This window comes from Bos indicus x Bos taurus, chromosome 12 (assembly GCF_003369695.1).
Source record: "Bos indicus x Bos taurus breed Angus x Brahman F1 hybrid chromosome 12, Bos_hybrid_MaternalHap_v2.0, whole genome shotgun sequence".
NCBI classification, from domain to species: Eukaryota; Metazoa; Chordata; class Mammalia; order Artiodactyla; family Bovidae; genus Bos; species Bos indicus x Bos taurus.
The window spans coordinates 71,277,572-71,301,529 of NC_040087.1; the positions used below are offsets into that span (position 1 = coordinate 71,277,572).

Genomic DNA, 23,958 nt, shown 5'->3' on the forward strand with positions numbered 1-23,958 from the left:
ATTTACACACACCCCTGCACTCGGGTTGTGTGTAGGTTCTCCCAAAGCTATGTCCTCCCAGCTTCCAGTGTACACTATGTCCCTCAACCTGAGAGACCCGTCCCCTCCATCATCTGGATGGTGAAAGTCTCCTCATTTTCTGCTGCTGCTAAGTCGCTTCAGTCGTGTCCAACCCTGTGCGACCCCATAGACAGCATCTCACCAGGCTCCCCCGTCCCTGGGATTCTCCAGGAAAGAACACTGGAGTGGGTTGCCATTTCCTTCTCCAACACATGAAAGTGAAAAGTGAAAGTGAAGTCGCTCAGTCGTGTCCGACTCTTAGCGACCCCATGGACTGCAGCCTACCAGGCTCCTCCGCCCATGCGATTTTCCAGGCAAGAGTACTGGAGTGGGGTGACATTGCCTTCTCCGCCTCATTTTCTGAGGCATCTCTAATGCGTCTTAGAGACTCTCAATTCTTCCACAGTGTCTTATATTTTCTTTTAACATAGCATTTACAGTACACCTGTGGTCATAGCAGGCAAAAGTTGGAAGGAACTAAATCCTTACAATGAAATATTATTCAGCCTTAAAAATGAAGAAAATTCTGGCCTATGGATAAAACTTGAGGACATCTTGCTAAATGAAATAAACCAGACACAAAAGAAATGAAAACTCTGATTCCACTCATGTGAGTTTCCTAGAGCAGTCAAATTCAAAAAGATAGGAAGTAGGATGGTGGTCTCCAGGGACTGTGGGAGGGGAGATGGGGAGTTGTTTGTCTAAAGGGTATAGTATATCAGTTTTATGAGGCAAAAAAATAAATTCTCGAGCTTGGTTGCACAATAATGTGAATGTACTGAAAACCAAACTGTCCAATAAAATGGTTAAGTAGTTAAATCTTATGTTATGTGAATTTTATCATAATTAAATTAAAAGATAGCACCTGTGACATGCTTTGTAATTTGAGTCTGTATGTCACAGTACCTTGAAACTTTTTAAAATCAGGAAGCATCTTATTTTCATCTATGTTCCCTAGGAAGTGGCATTCTTCAGAGCACAGAGAGAGTACTGAGTGATTGCTGGATGAGAGGGTGAGTAATACACAGGTGTGAGCAACCAGGAACCAACACACACAGAGAAGACAACTCTGTAAATAACCAAAAGAACTGCTCTTTAAAACTCTTACCACCCCAGACCCATATAGTGGAATGGAGCTGTAATTTAATGAATGGTAGCTTTGTAACATGAAAATGAAAAAATAAATATTCAACTTAATCCCCAAATGCTGCCCAGGGAGCAGCTTCAGTCAGTCACAGGGCAAAAGCTGGTCCTAATTATTTCCAGTTCCACTGTAGGTCAGGAAGAAGGTGAACTGCCTTATCAGGAAAACATTCACCACAGCTTTTGATACAATTTTGTCCCTGAGAGCTCTGAGGGCGATGTTTGTTTACTCTCAGGCAATGAGTCTGTCAGATTTTCCATTGTAAATGTAATTCTGTTAACTTACATAAGAAACTCTGTAGTACAACTTAGGGACATAAGAGATTCTTATTCTTCTTTCTTAAACCCTGGAAATCATAGGATTATTGAGATTCTAAAATGTTTGAGGGCAAATTAAATTTGGAGACTGAATTAATAACTGCAGCAACTTGACATAGTATCGCCATTAGTTTCATTTCTGTGTGGGGAGATGAAACCCGGGCAGCATGTTCATGAAGCCATTTCACTCCACCTGTGTACATCCCAGGTTTCCTCTCCTGCTCACAGGTCCCCACCCCTGTCACTCCAGGACACCCCCTTTGGCGTTGGATTTGATTGAGAGAAGCTGCTGTGGGAGAAGGAAATGGCAACCCACTCCAGTGTTCTGGCCTGGAGAATCCCAGGGACGGGGGAGCCTGGTGGGCTGCCATCTATGGGGTCGCACAGAGTCAGACACGACTGAAGCGACTTAGCAGCAGCAGCAGCAGCCGTGGGTGGGGAGGAGACATGGGAGTGAACCAGCTCAGCAGAAGGGGGGCTTTATTCTCTTTCCCTCGTTTCCTCTGCTGTCACGATTCCTGGAAGTTACCATCAATAGGAAAGTGTAGTAGGTACTATGCAGGACTTTAATCCATAGAAGAAATGACAAGTGAAAATAAAGAACCAGGACTTCCCTGGTGGTGCAGTGGAGAAGAATCGACCTTTCAATGCAGGGGACACTGGTTCAATCCTTGATCTGAACCGAGAAGATTTCACATGCCTCAGAGCAACTGAGCCTGTGCGCCACAACTGCTGAGTCCACGTACCACAACTACTGAGCCTACATGCCACAACTACTAAAGCTTGTGCTCAGCAACAAAAGCAGCCACCTCAGTGAGAAGTCAGTTCACTGCAACAAGGAGTAGCTTCCACTCATCACAACTGGAGACAGCCTGCCCAAAGCAACCATGACCCAGCACAGCCAAAAACTAAAAAAAAAAAAAAAAAAATCAGCTTGAGGTAAATAGCATGCTAGGCTTCCTGGTTAGATTCTGAACATGGGCTGCATTTTTCATTTAGATGATTTTGTGGTTTATTTGATCATTTTGGAGAGTCCTGGGCCATATTAAAGCATTTTCCATCTCTTGAGGTAGATTGATTTGTTTGTTTTTGCTCACGGCTCTTACTTGGGTAATACATTTTTACAGATGCTTACTAGACCTTTCTATAATGTGCAAAAATATTAGTTTTCTATATTTTCTCTTTTTTATGTAATGTTTTCTTGTAAACCCCTCCCTTCACTCTCAGCTTGTCCTTCTTCCCCTGCTGGCTTCCTCATTCCTTGTGACTCAGACTGTGGTGCCAGAGCAGCAGCACCTGCATCTCCTGGAGCTTCTTAGAAATGCAGGGTCTCAGGCCCATTCAGATCACTTTCTCAGCATTGCAGGACCTCCTAGTAAAGTCCTTTCTCTCCCATGGGCAGGGTTGGATAACTGATAGCATGTGATTTCCAAGAAATGTCCTTTGACAGTTTGAAACTGAGCTCATGAATCACCCAAACCCCTATTGTGACTGAGCAGGAGGCACTAGAAAGCTCTGTACCACTTACCCTACAGATTTACTTACGTTTATATTCTATAAATCGGGTCTTTACAGTATAAACTAATTCTGTGATTTTACTGCATTTATTTGCATCTTTCCATGGAGTCTGTCTTCATCGCGGGCCATTTTCATCCTGCTGTCTGTCCTTCTCCACAGCAGCCTTCTGTGGGGACAGGAGGAATTTCCCAGGCTCAGCCCTGCCTGGAACTGGAGTCAGAGACTGCTGAGCAAGGTAGTCAGAGATTGCTGAGCGTATGCATGGCTCTTTCACCACCTGATGGGATGAAATATGAATCTTGCTCCTTAAGCAGGGCACGAGATCTGTCTGGTCTGTTCCCCAGGCACCATGTGCCCCACTCAGCTGCAGGTTTCTCTCAGCCTGGCTGTGGGTGCCGGTTCTTCCTGCTGACAGCTGGCCCACCTGACCTCAGGCACACTCTTGCTCCCACTCACCATGAACATGCCTGTGTCCACATCATGCTTTAACTCTCTGGCTATAGGATCTCTATGTTAGGCCTGTGCCTTTAACTGCAGCTACACTGACTTCTCCCCAGTTTCTCTGTTCTGGCTACACAGAGGGACATGATAAGGTGCCAGGCCATCAGCAGATGGAGTAGAGCCCGAGGATGTGGATTTGAGTCCCATCCTGTGACTTATGGGTTCTGACATTTCAGGCAGACTAATTAATCTAACTAAACCTCAATCTTTTCTTTTCCAAAATGGAAGCAATAGGATGTAACCTGTAGGGTTGTTGTACAACTTAAACAAGATAAGACATGTAAAACACCCAGCATAGGGATCAGAGTAATTGCTTGGATAAAGATGGCCATCATTTCATTGGGTATTAAATGACCATAACCACTTATACCCAAGTTGTCTATCCCATAAGAAAAGAGGTGTTGGCCATTTGAAGTATCTATAGCTGTAGGATCCATCTGTTGTGTTTCTCTGTCTGGTTTATCATATACCTAAATAATACAGTAATAGATTTTCCATAAATTTGTCTGGCCTGATTTAAAAATCTCAGTTCCCAATGGAAGCTTCTTTTTCTCAGGACACCATAGGTAATACAAATGAGTCAAATCCAATACAGATTCTGCTGTCAACATGTACAGTTCATCTGAAGAAACAAGAAAATGACTATATTAGCTTTGTAAGCTAGAAAGAGGTCATAATTTTTTAGAGGTTTTCACAAAAATAACATAACAGTTTTTTTTTTTTTTTTTTTAACAAAAATGACATAACATCTGTTAGGGTTGGGACAAGCCCACATGATGGGACAGGGAGAGTATTTCCAAGGATTTAGGCATGTGAGACAGACTTAGTGATGTGTGGTTAGGGTTTCAGCTGGTGGAGATGCATTCAGCAGAAATGCATGTGAAAGTTCTTTAGGAGGTGGAGTCAACATAAGCAAAAGCATGATGCCCTGATCCAGTGAATGAAGAACGAGGCACCTGCAGAGAATTCAGGAAAATCAGCTACCAGGTGTGCAGCAGAAAATTTACATGTTCAACCCTGACAACTCCCGAGTCACCCCAAGGAAGCCAACTTGTGCACATGAAGGATGGAGAGGTCAGTTGGAACAGTTTTGTAGAAGAAACATCCTAGGGTGGAGTGATGGGCACGGAGCCTGTGGCCTTTGGGAGTTTAATCTGAGAAGTGAGAGCCTGAGGACCAGAGTGGGCAGATGCAGGAGGTGGGGAGCCTGGAGCTGTTGTGCCTCCAGGAAAATGTCCTGGAAAAGTGATTCCCCTTTTTGGAATCAAACTGATGTCGATTAAAACAAAGATATAACACTTGGGTTTGTGAATGTGCAAGGAATTGAGTGGGAGTAGAAAATGGTATCGTATTTCTGGAGAGTAGGTTAACAGCTTAACAGCTTCCTCTGAAAATGTTCACACTTGATTCTCAGTAGTTCCACATTTGAGAATTTATCTGAAGGAAATCCTTGAGAGTATTTGCAAAAAAGAAGATTAGCTTCAAGGATATTTAGCAGAGTTATTTATAATAACAAATTATTGAAAACTGCCTAAATATCCAGAAGTAGGGGGTTTGTTAATTGATCACATATACTGTAATATTTTGTAGCCATTAAAATAAATATTCTTATGAAATACTAAATGAAAACACATAACAATATGTTCATATTAATCCCATTTTGTTTATATATGGGAACATGTGTCTTTAAGAACACATACAGAAGTCTAGGAAGTAAAAACATCATCTTGAAAATGTTTTTTTCAGAGTGCTGAGTATAGCTATTATGTATTTTTCAAATTTATACTGATTATGATTAAGGATCATAATCATAAAACATATTTTTTATAAATCATAAAGTTTGTTTTAATTTGTTTTTTAAAAGGTAATGCAGCCTGGCACTCCAGTGCTGACTGTGGCTCTTAAAATGAGGAACTGAGTCATAAAACACTGCAAAGGTAGAGTCTTCAGGGCTTGGCACCATGCTGGACTCAGGGAAGTGAGGTGGACAGTTCAGCCCCTGAGGCTGGGAATGAAGTCATGAGAGTAACGTGGGAAAGAGGAGGAATGGGTTGCTTTGTGTAGGGCATTGGGTGTTGATTATGTTGAGTTTGGTGTGTGCAGAGAAATCCAGGTGCAAATGTGTAACAAGTTGATATCATCAGAGACAAACCTGGTTGGAAAAACAGAAAGTGGCCATTTCAAAGCAAATAAAATAAGATTTTCTCCAAGTGTCTTTATAATTTTATTTATTTATTTTTGTCTGAGCTGAGTCTTTGTTTCTGCTCGGGCTTTTCTCTAGTTGTGGTGAACGGGGACTCCTCTAGTTGTGTGCCTGAGCTTCTCATTGTGGTGGCCTCTCCTGTTACAAAGCACAGTCTGTAGCGTGTGAGGGCTTCAGTAGTTGTGGCTCAGTAGTTTTGGTTCCTGTGTTGTAGAGCACAGGCTCAATAGTTGTGGCACACGGGCTTAGTTGCTCTGTGGCATGTGGGATTCTCTTGGATGAGGGATTGCACACATGTCTCCTGTACTGGCAGGTGGATTCTTTACCACTGAGCCACCAGGGAAGCCCTCCAAGTGTCTTTAGATTGAATAATGTGAGCTTACTGATACTAGTGACCCTCTCCACGGGCAATTGGTAAAACCCTTTGGTTACCCAGAAAAGACATTCAGACTATAGTTTTGATGACTGAATGGCAGGATAGCCAGAGCCAGATTTTCTTTGAGTTGTCTTTTTCTTTTTGGGGGGGCCTGTGGCCATGCAGCATGTGAGATCTTAGTTCTCTGATGAGGGATTGAATTCACACCTCCTACAGAGGAAGTACAGAATCTTAACCACTGGACTGCCACGGAAGTCCCCCCGTTTTTTTTGTTTTTGTTTTTCTTTTATTCTCCTCACTGGAGTATGGAGTTCACAGACCTGTGGTTATGAGCAGTCCTCGGTGCTCCTACATATCTCAGTCCATTTACCCAAAGTCTACAAATGTTCCTGTTTGTACAAATGGATCGGTTTCAGTGGAGCTGATAACATGGGAACAAACACACATTCTCACAGATACAGTTCTCACTTGTGTCCTGATATGTGTTGATTTGTGTATGAGAACACCCAGAAATATAGGCACATCTGTTTTATTGTGCCTCACAGATAATGCATTTTTTAAACAAATTGTACATTTATGGCAACACTGTATCAAGCAAGTATATTGGCACCATTTTTCCTACAGCATTTGCTAACTTCATGTATCTGTGTCACATTTTTGTAATTCTCGCAATATTGTGAACTGTTTCATTATTATTATATTTGTTATTCTGATCTGTGATCAGTGTATTTTAATGTTAAAGGCTCAGGTGATGGTTAGCATTCTTTTAGCAATAAACTATTGAAAATTAAGGTTGTACATCATTTTAATATATAATGCTACTGTACACAGTAGACTACAATATAGTATAAACATCAATTTATTTGAACAGAGAAACAAAAAATTCATATAACTTTATTTTGTGATTTTCACATGATTGAGGTTGTCTGAAACCAAATCCAAAATATCTTCGAGTTCTGCCTGTACACACATATGAGCCACATATGTACACACTACAACCTGTTTGTGTGCAGAGAATGGCCCATCTGTATTATACAGATTAGGGTTTAAAATAAGGTAAAAAAATGTCCTGAGAAACCTGTATTCAGGTCAAGAAACAAGAGTTAGAACTGGACATGGAACAAAAGACTGGTTAAAAATTGGAAAAAGAGTACGTCAAGGCTGTATATTGTTATCCTGCTTATTCAACTTATATGCAAAGTACATCGTGTGAAATGCTGGGCTGGATGAAGCTCAAGCTGGAATCAAGACTGCTGTGAAAAATATCAATAAACTCAGTTATGCAGATGACACCAACCTTATGGCAGAAAGTGAAAAAGAACTAAAGACTAAAAGTGAAAGAGGAGAGTGAAAAAGCTGGCTTAAAACTCAACATTCAATAAACAACAATCATGGCATCCAATCCCATCACTTTGTGACAAATAGATGGGGAAACAATGGAAACATTGACAGACTTTATTTTCTTGGTCTCCAGAATCCCTGTGGTCGGTGATTGCAGCCATAAAATTAAGACGCTTGCTCCTTGGAAGAAAAGTCTATGAGAAACCTGGACAGTGTATTAAAAAGCAGAGACATTACTTTGCCAACAAAAGTCCATATAATCAAAGCTATGGTTTTTGTAGTAGTCATGTATGGATGTGAGTGTTGGAATGTAAGGAAGGCTGAGCACCAAATAACTGATGCTTTTGAAATGTGGTGTTGAAGAAGACTCTTCGGAGTCCCTTGAACAGCAAGGAGATCAAACCAGTAAATCCTAAAGGAAATCAATCCTGAATATTCATTGGAAAAACATGCTGAAGCTGAAGCTCCAGTACTTTGGCTATCTGATGAGAAGAGCCAATTCATTGGGAAAGACCCTGTTGGGAAAGATTGAAGGCAGGAGAAGGGGATGACAGAGGATTAAGATGGTTGGGTGGCATCACCGACTCAATGGACATGAGTTTGAGCAAGCTCAGGGAGATGATGAAGAACAGGGAGGCCTGGTGTGCTGCAGTCCATGGGGTTGCAAAGAGTTGGACATGACTGAGCAACTAAACAACAACAACAAATTATCTTATAGACATTGTATTATCTTCGTAAGATAATAAAATTAGCTAAACCTGCTTTTTCTTATGTTTAATCTCTTTAAAGGTAAATTCTGCTTTGAAATGCCATGATTGATTTGACAGACTAAGATGTGACACTTTAGAGATTCAAATCAGAAAATATGATTCAATTCAGAAAATATGAAAATTTCCAAGAATTCTGATTATATTGCTCAGAAAGATTTAGTTGTTCCATTTAAAGCTGAGTTTTAAAATTTTACTGTTTTACAAATGATCAAAAGCATGTCTTACACTGTCATCAGTTCCAGATTCTAAATAGAGATGAAATCATCTCTTGGGAAGCTTCCTTCAGGGAATTTACAGTTGGGCTTCCCTGGTGGCTCAGATGATAAAGAATCTGCCTGCAAGGCAGGAGACCCGAGTTCCATCCCTGGTCAGGAAAATCCCCTGGAGTAGGAAATGGCAACCCACTGTACTATTCTTGCTTTGAGAATTCCATGGACAGAGGAGCCTGGCAGGCTACATTCCATGGTGTTGCAAAGAGCTGGACAAGACTGAGTGGCTAATACTTTCTTTTACTTTCAAACTCATTGGTAAAAAAGGCCAGTTTCTACATACATATTTGAATGCAGTTTTATTCCTTACAAGCATTTAACCTGCACTGTATAGATTCTTTCACTTTATTGTTAGTCATTTAATTTCTCTCTGCTTTAGTATTAATAAATAGACTGACACGACATGTATTTTTTATTTTTCCAAAATTCAATTGTAAGTATTAAGTTTTTAATAAACTGCCTTTTGTGCTGCTCTGATGAAAGGTCCCATGTAAATATAAAATTTTCTTTGTGTTGTTTTTAATCTCATTATGTGCATTTTGTCTATTTTATATTTTAAGTTGTTTCAAGATAGAATGTAATTAAGATATTTAATATCAGGAAGTGATTTCATTTTTATACCAAAGAATAACTCCTCTTAAAAGATCCCTGAGAAAGTGAGTAATTGTTTGTGTATAACACTTATGACTTGCTGACATCTCTGTACAATTACCCGTGTAATTCTCAAAGTCAGATTACCCAGGCAGTAGGAATAAACCTAATTTAAAAACTGACTTCCTATGCACCACTTAGGAGACTGCTGTTTTTTCACTGCCAGCAGATTTTTTTTAAGTTATCTTCTTGCTTTATTTATGAATGTTAATTACACACATACATATACATGTATACACATACACCACACACAAAATATGTCTCCCCCTTTTAGCCTACCACATAATGGATACTATGTGATAATCACAGAAAACAAACAATTTTTAGCATATTAAGCATTCCTTCAGGGAAATCTGACTTCCCTGGTGGTTCAGATGGTAAAGCGTCTGCCTACAATGCAGGAGACCTGGGTTCGATCCCTGGGTTGGGAAGATCCTCTGGAGAAGGAAATGGCAACCCACTCCAGTAGTCTTGCCTGGAAAATCCCATGGAGGAGCCTAGTAGGTCATAGTCCATGGGGTCACAAAGAGTTGGACACGACTGAGCAACTTCACTTTCACTTTCAGGGAAATCTGAATAAAACTACATAAATAAATAAAACTGTAAGAAGGCATAAAATCACTCATGTTTATATTACATATGCTTGGGTTGATGGTGGTCTCAAGGAGGGGCACTTGTAAATATCTGCCATTTTTGGTTGCCACAATTTGGGGGTTGCATCTGGTATCTAGTGGGTAGAGTTCATTGCTGCTGTCAAACATCTTACAATATGCAAGACAGTCCCCAGACCCCCCAACAATGAATTATCTGGACCCAAATGTCACCAGGACCATGCTTGAGAAACTATAGACTACACTTTACATATAATAGAACTTTGAAAATTCGTTTTCAACAATCAGGGTTTAATTGCTCTGGGTCTCTTTACAGCGTGGTATTGTGGGAAGAACAGGAGCTGGAAAAAGTTCCCTCATCACTGCTCTTTTTAGATTGTCAGAACCTGAAGAACCTGACATTTGGATTGATGGGATCTGGACAACCAACATTGGACTTCATGATTTAAGGAAGAAAATGTCAGTTGCACCTCAGGTATGCACATCAGAGCATTCTCACATGTTCTTTTAATAAAGTATATAAGTTTCATTGCTTTTAGTTTGATTTTTATTTTCAAGTTACATTAAAGTGAAAGGTTGTTGTTGAATCACAAGAAGACACCGGGATTCTTGGCCCCCGGAGGAGAAGGATTCAATCTGGGGCCAGAGATGAGGCTTGATCGCTCAGAGCTTTTGTGTAAGAAAGTTTTATTAAAGTATAAAGGAGACAGAGAAAGCTTCTGACATAGGCATCAGAAGGGGGCAGAAAGAGTACCCGCTTGCTAGTGTTAGCAATGAAATTATATACTCTCCAATGAATCCAAAGAATGTCTGGAGGTTGTAAAGACCTCAGCAGACCTATTCCCATAATTTACATTTTAAGATAACAGAAGGTTTAATCCAAAGACTGTCCTTAGGCAGGATACATTATTGTTATATAATCCTAAGGAATGTGGAGAAAGAAAAAAGTTTGTCCTTTCTTCCTCCTTGAGAATTCCAGACCCCTCTCTCCTTGGGGACCCCTAGACTGCCTATCAACCTGCCTAGGAAATGACTCTCTCAAAAGGGTTGATCCTTTTTTTCCCAATAGAGCACATTTTTTAGCATCAGGTATTTTCAACAGACATTTTCATCGGATACCATGTTTTGTTTCTTTGTTCGTTTATTAGCTTTGTGTGCATGTGATTTAATAACTTACTGAGATAGATTTCTGGACTCAGTCTTCCTCAGTTGCCACAATTTTATCCACTGATAACCACATAATTCTGAGAATAAAAGGCTAAATGGTTTGTCTAGTGCTGGAGAGGTTCCTATAGGGAAACATGACTTTTAAGTGTTTTACAGATGGAATTTTGCTGTGGGAGATGAGGACATCTTTTCAAAGGTGATTATCTCCTTGGAGGACTTTATGTGAAACTGTTGAGCTTTGAGAATTACAGGGTATGTAGATGCTGGGGAGACTTTGACAATTTATCCATTAATAAATAATTTTCACCAGGGAGGCAGTATAGAATATAGAACTGAGGTAGAGTAGGTAACTGAGAATTCTGTTTCTATGTACCTCAGTTTTATCTGTCTTACAAGGTAACTAACAGTACTAACCCCTTGAGCTGTTGTGAGGACAAAATAGGTTACTGAGTGTGAAGTGCTTCACATAGACCCTGATGCAACTGCTGTGATGGTGGAGCATGGAATTGGCCATTGGCTAGTCTTTTCCTGAACTCTGATTCTGTTTTCTTTTCTTCTGCATCTTAAAGAAGTATAACTTTCAGGGAGTGTTGGAACTCTGGATTATATGCACAGTAGACACTCCTGTCATTCCTTGTGGTTAGTTCACTCACCATAATTTGGTGAATATTTACTGAGAAAATACTATCCTCCAGGTATATAGCCAAGGGAAGCCTAGATCCTGTGTCCTCATCTTCCATCCTGTACTCTGCTTTGACAGACTTACTGACTTAAAAAAATAATAATAATAATTTGAATTTTTTAATATACTTGATAATCATATGCCCATCAAAGGAAGCTCAGAAAAAAATACCCACTTGAAATGTAAAACAGAAAGGAGATGAGACAAAATGAGCCAGGCAGGTGTGCTTCCTGGAATGTGGGTGTAATGTGCCCTGAAATGCCTGTTTATTAGGAAGCATATAGAACATGGCACCCAAAGGGAAAGAGAATGTGGACTTGGGTACTGCTGTTGCTACCTACCCGTGACCTCTAAAATACCTGGAATTACTCTAAGTATTTTTGAAACCAAGATATTCTTTTCAGACTATAGTGAAATGCCACCTCACAACCTTTAAGATGTCTGCTATTAAACAGAGTGAAGTAAGCCAGAAAGAAAAACACCAATACAGCATACTAATGCATATATATGGAATTTAGAAAGATGGTAACAATAACCCTGTGTACGAGACAACAAAAGAGACACTGAGGTATAGATCAGTCTTATGGACTCTGTGGGAGAGGGAGAGGGTGGGGAGATTTGGGAGAATGGTATTGAAACATGTATAATATCATGTATGAAACGAATCGCCAGTCCAGGTTCGATGCACGATACTGGATGCTTGGGGCTGGTGCACTGGGACGACCCAGAGGGAGGGTATGGGGAGGGAGGAGGGAGGAGGGTTCAGGATGGGGAACACAGGTATATCTGTGGTGGATTCATTTCGATATTTGGCAAAACTAATACAATATTGTAAAGTTTAAAAATAAAATAAAATTTAAAAAAAAGAGAGAGAGAGAAAGAGAATGACAAGTGTTGGCAAAGAGGTAGAGAAATTAGAAACCTTATTCATTGCTTGTAGGAATGTAAACTAGTACAGCCACTATGGAAATCAAGTTGATGTTTACTCAGAAAAGTTAAAGATAGAATTGTCATATGACCTAGCAATCCTACTTTAGAGTATAAACACAAAAGAATTGGAAGAAGGGTCTTAAAGAGATACCTCTACATGCATGTTATAACAGCATTATTCTCAACAACAAAAAGGTGGAGGCATCCAAGAGTCCATTGACAGATGAATCAATAAAGTGTAGCATATATACATACAGTGGAATATTATTTGGCCTTACAAAAGAAGAAAATTCTGAAACATGCTATAACACAGATGAACCTTGAGGAAATTAAACTAAGTGGAATAAGCCAGTCACAAAGGACAAATACTGTATGATTATACTAATAGGAGGTTCCTAGAGTACTAAACTCATGGATACAAGATATAGAATAGTGGGTGCCAGAAGCTTTTGGGAAAGAGGAATTGTTGTTTAATGGGTACAGATTTTCAATTCTGCCAGATGAAAGGAGATCTGTGGCTGGAAGGTGGTGATGATTGTACAACAGTGTGAATGTATTTAATACCAGTGAACTGTGCACTTAAAGGTGGTGAAACTAGTAAACTTTATGTGTATTTTACTACAATTAAAACAATTTTTATTCGAAGGTGTTCCATTCAGGAAAAATGGGAAGAAATTTTTAGCACATTCAGTACCCATATTTAAAAATTTCCACTGTTTTGGCTGCAATAAAATCGATTTTGAAAAAAATGAAAAAAAAAATTTCCTTTGGCTATTAGATTTATGACTTGTGGTTACATAGAAAATAAATGAGCTTAGATTCCCAAGTTTTATGTTTTGATGGTATTTCTCTCTGAAAAGGCCAAGTGAGATGATCAGTTAACAGAAATAAAGGGCATGTGTATAAAGTCCTTGGATACAAGGACTTAAACACATGCCCTACATTATTTTTAATGCTTCTCAATAGGAAAAAAGTTGTATGCTTGTGTACATAAAATAACGCTATAAGTAAATATCATTAGATTATTCTTGGCTCTGCTAATAATGTTTGGAAGCACATCTGAGCAAAGACCAAACAAACCTTTGCATCACCATGTTTTGGTTCTGTCCTGTTGGTTTCCACCCTTCCTTTGAGTATGCTCTATATGCACACTCCAGACAGCATGCTTACAAAATAGTCCTAAGCTTTGTATCCATGATTCTTGCCTTGGGAACCCTATCAATGGTATGTAAAGGTAAAAAGATAGGACACTGAAAGATGAACTCCCCAGGTCGGTAGGTGCCCAGTATGCTACTGGAGATCAGTGGAGAACTAACTCCAGAAAGAATGAAGGGACGGAGCCAAAGCAAAAACAGCACCCAGTTGTGGATGTGACTGGTGATAGAATCAAGATTTGATGCTGTAAAGAGCAGTATTCCATAGAAACCTGGAATGTTAGGTCTATGAATCAAGGCAAATTGGAAGTGGTCAAACAAGAGACGACAAGAGTGAACATCAACATTCTAGGAATCAGTGAACTAAGATGGACTGGAATGGGTGAATTTGACTCAGACGACCAGTATGTCTACTACTGTGGGCAAGAATCTCTTAATAGAAATGGAGTAGCCATTGTAGTCAACAAAAGAGTCCAAAATGCAGTACTTGGATGCAATCTCAAAAATGACAGAATGATCTCTGTTTGTTTCCAAGGCAGGCCATTCAATATCATGGTAATCCAAATGTATCCCCCAACCAATAATGCTGAAGAAGCTGAAGTTTAACGGTTCTAACAAGACCTACAAGACCTTTTAGAACTAACATCCAAAAAAGATGTTACTGGGGATTGGAATGCAAAGTAGGAAGTCAAGAAACACCTGGAGTAACAGGCAAATTTGGCCTTGGAATACGGGATGAAGCAGGGCAAAGGACAATAGAGTTCTGCCAAGAGAACACACTGATCACAGCAAACACCTTCTTCCAACAATACAAGAGAAGACTCTACATATGGACATCACCGGATGGTCAACACTGAAGTCAGATTGATTATATTCTTTGCAGCGAAAGTTGGAGAAGCTCTATACAGTCAGCAAAAACAAGACCAGGAGCTGACTATGGCTCAGATCATGAACTGCTTATTGACAAATTCAGACTTAAATTGAATACAGTAGGATAAATCACTACATCATTTAGATATGATGTAAATCAAATCCCTTACGATTATACAGTGGAAGTGAGAAATAGATTTAAGGGTCTAGATTTGATAGACACAGTGCCTGATGAACTATGGATGGAGGTTCATGACTTTGTACAGGAGACAGGGATCAAGAACATCCCCATGGAAAAGAAATGAAAAAAAGCAAAATGGCTGTCTGAGGAGGCCTTACAAATAGCTGTGAAAAGAAGAGAAGCGAAAAGCAAAGGAGAAAAGGAAAGATATACCCATTTGAATTCAGAGTTCCAAAGAATAGCAAGGAGAGATAAGAAAGCCTCCCTCAGTGATCAGTGCAAAGAAATAGAGGAAAACAACAGAATGGGAAAGACTAGAGATCTCTTCAAGAAAATTAAATTAGAGATACCAAGGGAACATTTCATGCAAAGATGGGATCAATAAAGGACAGAAATGGTATGGACCTAACAGAAGCAGAAGATATTAAGAAGAGGTGGCAAGAATACACAGAAGAACTGTACAAAAAAGATCCTTATGACCCAGATAATCATGATGGTGTGATCACTTGCCTAGAGCCAGGCATCCTGGAATGTGAAGTCAAGCGGGCCTTAGGAAGCATCACTATGAACAAAGCTAGTGGAGGTGATGGAATTCCAGTTGAGCTATTTCAAATTCTAAAAGATGATGCTGATAAAGTGCTGCACTCAATATGCCAGCAAATTTGGAAAACTCAGCAGTGGCCACAAGATTGGAAACATTCAGTTTTCATTCCATTCCCAAAGAAAGGCAATGCCAAAGAATGTTCAGACAACTGCACAATTGCACCCATGTCACACGCTAGTAAAATAATACTCAAAATTCTCCAAGCCAGGCTTCAAAAGTATATGAACCATGAACTTCAAGTTGGTCAAGCTGGATTTAGAAAAGGCAGAGAAACCAGAGGTCAAGTTGCCAACATCCGCTGGATCATCAAAAAAGCAAGAGACTTCCAAAAAACATCTATTTCTGCTTTATTGGCTATGCCAAAACCTTTGACTGTGTGGATCACAATAAACTGTGGAAAATTCTGAAAGAGATGGGAATACCAGACCACCTGATCTGCCTCTTGAGAAATTTGTATGCAGGTCAGGGAAGCAACAGTTAGAACTGGACATGGAACAACAGACTGGTTCCAAATAGGAAAAGGAGTTCGTCAAGGCAGTATATTGTCACCCTGTTTATTTAACTTATATGCAGAGTACATCATGAGAAACACTGGACTGGAAGAAACACAAGCTGGAATCAAGATTGCGGGGAGAAATATCAATAACCTCAGATATGCAGATGATACCACCCTTATGGCAGAAAGTGAAGAAGAACTCAAAAGCCTCTTGATGAAAGTGAAAGTGGAGAGTGAAAAAGTTGGCTTAAAGCTCAACATTCAGAAAACGAAGATCATGGCATCCGGTCCCACCACTTCATGGCAAATAGATGGGGAAGCACTGGAAACAGTGTCAGACTTTATTTTTCTGGGCTCCAAAATCACTACAGATGGTGACTGCAGCAATGAAATTAAAAGACGCTTACTCCTTGGAAGGAAAATTATGACCAACCTAGATAGCATGTTAAAAAGCAGAGACATTACTTTGCCAATAAAGGTCTGTCTAGACAAGGCTATGGTTTTTCCTGTGGTCATGTATGCATATGAGAGTTGGACTGTGAAGAAGGCTGAGCGCCGAAGAATTGATGCTTTTGAACTGTGGTGTTGGAGAAGACTCTTGAGAGTCCCTTGGACTGCAAAGAGATCCAACCAGTCCATTCTGAAGGAGATCAGCCCTGGGATTTCTTTGGAAGGAATGATGCTGAAGCTGAAACTCCAATACTTTGGCCACTTCATGCGAAGAGTTGACTCATTGGAAAAGACTCTGATGCTGGGAGGGATTGGGGGCAGGAGGAGAAGGGGACGACAGAGGATGAAATGGCTGGATAGCATCGCTGACTCAATGGATGTGAGTCTGAGTCAACTCTGGGAGTTGGTGATGGACAGGGAGGCCTGGCGTGCTGCGATTCATGGGGTCGCAAAGAGTCAGACACTACTGAGCGACTTATCTGATCTGATCTGATCTGACTCCTTGGTAAGAAAGTTATGACCAACCTAGACAGCATATTCAAAAGCAGAGACATTACTTTGCTGACAAAAATCTGTCTAGTCAAAGCTATGGTTTTTCCAGCAGTCACATATGGATGTGAGAGTTGGACTATAAAGAAAGCTGAGTCCTGAAGAACTGATGCTTTTGAACTGTGGTGTTGGAGAAGACTCTTGAGAGTCCCTTGGACTGTAAGGGGATCCAACCAGTCCATCCTAAAGGAGATCAGTCCTGGATATTCATTGGAAGGACTGATGCTGAATCTGAAACTCCAATACTTTGGCCACCTGATGCGAAGAAGTGACTCATTTCAAAAGACCCTGATGCTGGGAAAGATTGAGGGCAGGAGAAGAAGGGGACAACAGAGAATGAGATTGTTGGATAGCATCACTGACTCAATGGAGATGTGTTTGGGTAAACTCTAGGAGTTGGTGATGGTCAGTGAGGTCTGGCGTGCTGCGGTTCATGGGGTCATGAAGAGCTGGACATGACTGAATGACTGAACTGAACTTGTGTCCATGTAAATTCCATGTTATGTGGTTGTTCAAATTGAGAGAATCTAGAGAGAACTTGCAAAGGATCCGAGGAAACCATTCAGAAGGCAGACAGGGGTAGAAAGTTTAAAAGTGTAGACCGAGTGTCAACGTGACCCATAGTTTTATTCTTGCTCTGTCTCATATGACTGTAGGACCTTGTCGATGTCACCTGGCTGCGTCCTTATTCCAGGTCTGGGAATCATTGTCACACAGATTTGCTGTGAAGATGTAACTGGGTGTGAAAATGTTTGCACCTGTGTCTAGTTCTTAGGAGAGTTCAGTCAATAAGAACTATTGTTATTCTTAAGGATCAGGGCACAGACCTTTGGGTATTATTTCTGCTTAAGTAAAAAGAGTAGCACCTTCTGGAGTGACTCTACTCTTTAATTTCTGCTTATGTGTTTATAGTCCTTGGTTATTTTCTTTATATTTATTGTTACAATATAAACTAAATTATTTTTATAAATATAAATAGTAAAGCAAAGAAACAAGAAATACAGTAGGAATTTTGGGGAAAAGCGTAACACAGAAATGTATCTGATGTTTTCCACCAAGAGCAAGAGGACAGACTAGCATTTTTTTGTACTTTTATTTCTGGCTGTCCTCCCACCTGCTTCTCTCCTGATCACCACCTTGTACACACTGGTACTTTCTTATTTACTTACTTATACACCAAGACCTCTGACCTTCTCAGTCTGCCTCACATTCTCAACTCTTTTCTTCCTTTCCTTGAGGACAGAGCCTATATTTCTCATGTCTGTTCTTCTAGTGCTTGTTACAATCCCTGGCAAGTTACATGAGTATTGATAATTCCTAATGTTTGTGGAATCATTAACATGCCTTAGCCACTTATCCTATCACTTCCTGCTTAATCCTCGCAATTCTTTTGTTATCCTTACCTGACAGATTTAAAAATTGAGGCACTGGGAGCTTATCCCACTGATCAAGTAAGGGACAGAGTCAGGATTTATTTTGTGTGTGTCTGTTTATTTTTTTAAATTGAAGAATAGTTGATTCACAGTGTTTCAGTAGTACAGCCAAGAGGTTCAGTTATATATATTTATATATATATAATTTTATATAAATATATATATTTATATATACATTATATATATGCATGTATATACACACACACAGATCCTTTTATCATAGGTTATTGCAAGATGTTATAAATAGTTCCCTGTTCTATCAATAGATCCTTTTTTATCAATTTTGTATATAGTAGTGTGTATCTATTATTACCAGATTTCTAATTTATCCTTCCCTATCTCTTTTCCTTTGGTACCCATTATTTGTTTTCTATGTCTGTGAGTCTATTTCTGGGTTGTAAATAAGTTAATTTCTATCATTTTTTTTAAGACTCCATATATAAGTAATCTCATATGATGTTTGTCTTTCTCTGTCTGACTTATTTCACTTAGCCTGACAATCTCTGGGTTCTTCCTTGTTGCTGCAAGTGGCATTGTTTGGTTCGTTTATATGGCTGATAATATTCCATTGTGTGTGCATGTGTGTGTATACTCCACATCTTCTTCATCCATTTATCTGTCCATGAGCATATCTTGGCTGTTGTTAGGTAGTTCTGTTGTGAACGCTCAGGTGCGTGTATTATTTTGAATAAGCGTTTTTATCTTTTCCAGATATATGCTGAGGATTAGAGTTGTTGGATCACATGGTAATTCTTTTTCTGCTTTTAAGGAACCTCCACATTGTTTTGCATAATAGCTGCACCAGTTTACATTCCCACCAACAGTGTAGGAGAGTACCCTTTCTCCACACCCTTGCCAGCATTTATTATTTGCAGACTTTTTCATGATAGCCATTCTGACCAGTGTGAAGTCATACCTCATTGTAGTCTTGATCTGCATTTCTCTAATAATTAGTGATGTTGAGTATCTTTTCATATGCCTTTCGGCCATCTGTATTTTTCTTTGGAGAAATGTCTATTTAGATCTTTGGTCCATTTTTTGATTGGGTTTTTTGTGTCTTTGGTATTGAGCTGTATAAGCTGTTGTATATACAGAAATGTCTTGCATTTATATAGACTAAAATCAAAGTAAGAGATTTCTGTTACTTTGAAAGATTTCCCTTACTTTCTGAAGGATTTCTCTTTCAGAAAGAGAAATTAGGGAATCAACCTCGTTGGCCATCATGTCAAAGGGAAAAATAAAAACAATGCTAGGAATAACTAGGAATAAACCTACTTAAGAAGGCAAAAGACCCTTAATCTATAAGATGCTGATGAAAGAAATTGAAGACAACACAAACAGATGGAAAGATATACTGTGTTCTTAGATTGAAAGGATCAATATTGTTAAAAATGAAAAAACTATACAAGGCAACTTACAGATTCAATGCAATCCCTATCAAATTACCAATGGAATTTTTCACAGAAGTAGAACAAAAGAAAAAAAAATTTTTTAATTTATATGGAAACAGAAAAGACCTCAAATAGCAAAAAACCATCTTGAGAAAGAAGAACACAGCTGGAAGATTCACAGTCTCTGACTTCTAACTGTACTACAGACACACAATAATGAAAAGTATATTCCTGTCACAGAAACCAGGCATATAGATTAATGGAACAGGTTAAAAAACCCAGATATAAACCCATACACTTATGGTCAGTTAATCTAAGACAAAAGAGGTAAGAATATGTAATGGATAAAAGACAGTCTCTTCAATAAATAGTGCTGGAAAATCTGGGCAACTATATGTAAAACAATGAAAGTAGAACTCTCTGTAATAATGTAGACAAAAATGAAGTCAAAATAAAGACCTAAAGATTTGTAAGACAAGATCCTAGAGGAAAACATAGAATATTCTTTGACATAAATCACAGCAATATGTTCTTGGATCTGTCCCGTGAAGTCATGGAAAGAAAAGCAAAAATAAAGGGGACCTAGTTAAAAGAATTTGAAGCACCAAGTAAACCATAAATAAAACTGAAAAACAGCCTCTGGAAAGGAAGAAAATATTTGCAAATGTTGCAACCAACAAGGTATTAATTTCCAAAATATACTAACAGGATTCAAATTTAAAGAGATTCCCAACTCCAGAGCCTGGGCAGCAAATTACTCTGCTTGTGCCTTCAAGTGGCTGTTGAGTGTGGTCCATGTACAATTGATTTGTATCATGATTCATGTGCCTCCGTGTGCATACACACACACAGAGGAACAAAAATTTCACAAATAATATTACTCTTGCTCTGTGCTCTGATATTTTCTGTGATGCCAGTTCTATCCTAGTTCATATAAATGACAAAATGATGGTCACGAGGCACAAAATTGATTTCCTGATCCATTCATTGCACCTGCATTTTAACAAACACTGTCCCTCACTGTCCCCCTGCTGGGGGCTTCTGGTCCACGTTAGCATCACAACAGGAGCTGCCCTGTTATTCCAGATTCTCAGAGCAGCCCTGCAAGGCTAACCCCAGTTTGCAGTAAGTCTTGGGAAGATTAATAATTTACCCTGAGTCTAATAACTAATGAGCAGTAAAATCAGAACTGAGAATTGTCTGACTCCAAGTTTATTTTTTTCAATAAATGTTAATTGAACTAAATTATGTTCTCATCAGATATTTTCCTATTTTTTTAAACATAGCATAACATTTTACGTTAAAAAATCCTCAAAAGGATTCCCCAAACCATAATAAAAGTGAGTAAGTATGGAGCAAAGCCAGAAGATACTACTGCTAATGCCCTATCTCTTATTTGGACAGCATCAGTTTTGAAATGGGTTTATTTGTTTATGTGTCTTGGGCTAATAAGTGTCAGAAGAACATACTCAAACTCTTACCCCTCCCCAGTCAAGAGCCCTTTGTCTTTACAATGTCTTACTGGCTCAGAGGTGAAGAAAGTCTGTTGGTTTGGTTACATGAAGTTAAGTTGTCTAAGTGCAGAAAACTTAAATCTCTCTTCCCCCGAAGTGAATAGGAAGCAGTGATGTTTGTGTCTCAACATCCTAATTTAGGGAAGCTGAGAGCAGACTCTGCAGAAGGGGAGCCCAGTGCTGTTTCTTTGAGTTGCCCCTTTCAGGTGAGCCACTCAGATAATGAACTTGCATCACCTCCCCTAGCTACCTGCTCTCTGTGATCCTTGGAGCAGCAGTGAGCTTCTGGGTTCCTCTCTCTACCTCTCTCCCAGGCTCGTCCCACCATCCTGCTGACCCTGCATGAGCAGATCAGAATTGGGGGAGATGGGATAGCAGCAAGGACCTGGATAGGAACCAGAGATAGGGGAGTGGAGACATAGACCATCAGTCCTGAGGGATCTTTTGAAGATGAATACTGTGTTTTAAAGAAGGTACTCCTCAATTTGTGTTCAAAATTCAGGAATGAGCAAAAATGAAAGCTCTTCCTAAATTATTTCCTTGAGCAGAACAGGTAGGATGTATGTTCATCCTTTGTGCTGAGGATCTGAAGTAGGTTGATGTACAAAGTAGGTTGATGAACAAAGGATGTATGTTCATCCTTAGTGCTGAGTATCTAAAGTAGTTAAGTATGTTTCTCAGAAAGAACACTGATTGAGATTATGTTCATCAAGCAGCTACATATCTGAAAGAATCTGGAAAATGAAGTGAAGATGGAGAAAAGAGGAGTATTGGGGAGCAGCCTCCCCTTGCCTGACCATGTCATCTGTTTTAACCTCATGGAAACAACTGAAGGATGAAAAATTGCCTGCATGTAGCAATCTTAGGGTTGATAATTACAAAGAGTAAAAAAAGTTTTGTGAAAATCTGGAATAGAATGGTGGTTCCCCTAACAAGGAACTCTTACCATTGCACAGATGGTTGTTTGGTCTTGGTCCTAAATTCAAGAGTTTGTTTGTTTTTTTGCTTGTTTTAATTTAATTTTATTTTTTAACTTTAAAATATTGTATTGGTTTTGCCATATATCGAAATGAATCCACCACAGGTATACACGAGTTCCCCATCCTGAACCCTCCTCCCTCCTCCCTCCCCATACCATCCCTCTGGATCATCCCAGTGCACCAGCCCCAAGCATCCAGTATTGTGCATCGAACCTGGATTGGCGACTCATTTCATATATGATATTATACATATTTCAATGCCATTCTCCCAAATCATCCCACCCTCTTCCTTTCCCACAGAGTCAAAAGACTGTTCTATACATCAGTGTCTCTTTTGCTGTCTCGTATACAGGGTTATTGTTACCATCTTTCTAAATTCCATATATATGCATTAGTATACTGTATTGGTGTTTTTCCTTCTGGCTTACTTCACTCTGTATAATAGGCTCCAGTTTCATCCACTTCATTAAAACTGACTCAAATGCATTTTTTTTAATGGCTGAGTAATACTCCATTGTGTATATGTACCACTGCTTTCTTATCCATTCATCTGCTGATGGACATCTAGGTTGCTTCCATGTCCTGGCTATTATGAACAGTGCCGCGATGAACATTGAGGTACACGTGTCTCTTTCCCTTCTGGTTTCCTCAGTGTGTATGCCCAGCAGTGGGATTGCTGGATCATAAGGCAGTTCTATTTCCAGTTTTTTAAGGAATCTCCACACTGTTCTCCATAGTGGCTGTACTAGTTTGCATTCCCACCAACAGTGTAAGAGGGTTCCCTTTTCCCCACACCCTCTCCAGCATTTATTGCTTGTCAAGCTACCAACGGTATTCTTCACAGAGCTAGAACAAATAATTTCAAATTTGTATGGAAATACAAAAAACCTCGAATAGCCAAAGCCATCTTGAGAAAGAAGAATGGAACTGGAGGAATCAACCTGCCTGACTTCAGGCTCTACTACAAAGCCACAGTCATCAAGACAGTATGGTACTGGCACAAAGACAGAAATATAGATCAATGGAACAAAATAGAAAGCCCAGAGATAAATCCATGCACTATGGACACCTTATATTTGACAAAGGAGGCAAGAAATATACAATGGATTAAAGACAATCTCTTTAACAAGTGGTGCTGGGAAAACTGGTCAATCACTTGCAAAAGAATGAAACTAGAGCACTTTCTAACACCATACACAAAAATAAACTAAAAATGGATTAAAGATCTAAACGTAAGACCAGAAAGTATAAAACTCCTAGAGGAGAACATAGGCAAAACACTCTCCGACATAAATCACAGCAGGATCCTCTATGACCCACCTTCCAGAATATTGGAAATAAAAGCAAAAATAAATAAATAAGACCTAATTAAACTTAAAAGCTTCTGCACAACAAAGGAAACTATAAGCAAGGTGAAAAGACAGCCTTCAGAATGGGAGAAAATAATAGCAAATGAAGCAACTGACAAACAACTAATCTCAAAAATATACAAGCAACACCTACAGCTCAATTCCAGAAAAATAAATGACCCAATCAAAAAATGGGCCAAAGACCTAATAGACATTTCTCCAAAGAAGACATACAGATGGCTAACAAACACATGAAAAGATGCTCAACATGACTCATTATCAGAGAAATGCAAATCAAAACCACTATGAGGTACCATTTCACGCCAGTCAGAATGGCTGTGATCCAAAAGTCTACAAGCAATAAATTCAAGAGTTTTAAGGGAGACCTTAAATTTGGGTCTCAGGAGTTTTCAGTTCAGTAATCATTTTGAAATGTATGAGCAGTGA

The 23,958-nt window shown here is 39.4% G+C and overlaps 1 protein-coding gene across 1 annotated transcript in view; it reads left to right on the forward strand.

Annotated features, from left to right (window-relative positions):
* LOC113902125 (multidrug resistance-associated protein 4-like) overlaps positions 1-23,958 on the forward strand; it is a 188,477-nt gene that overhangs the window by 111,886 nt on the left and 52,633 nt on the right. The window contains 1 exon segment of the mRNA XM_027557079.1: positions 10,078-10,236. Coding sequence (XP_027412880.1) covers positions 10,078-10,236 — 159 coding nt within the window.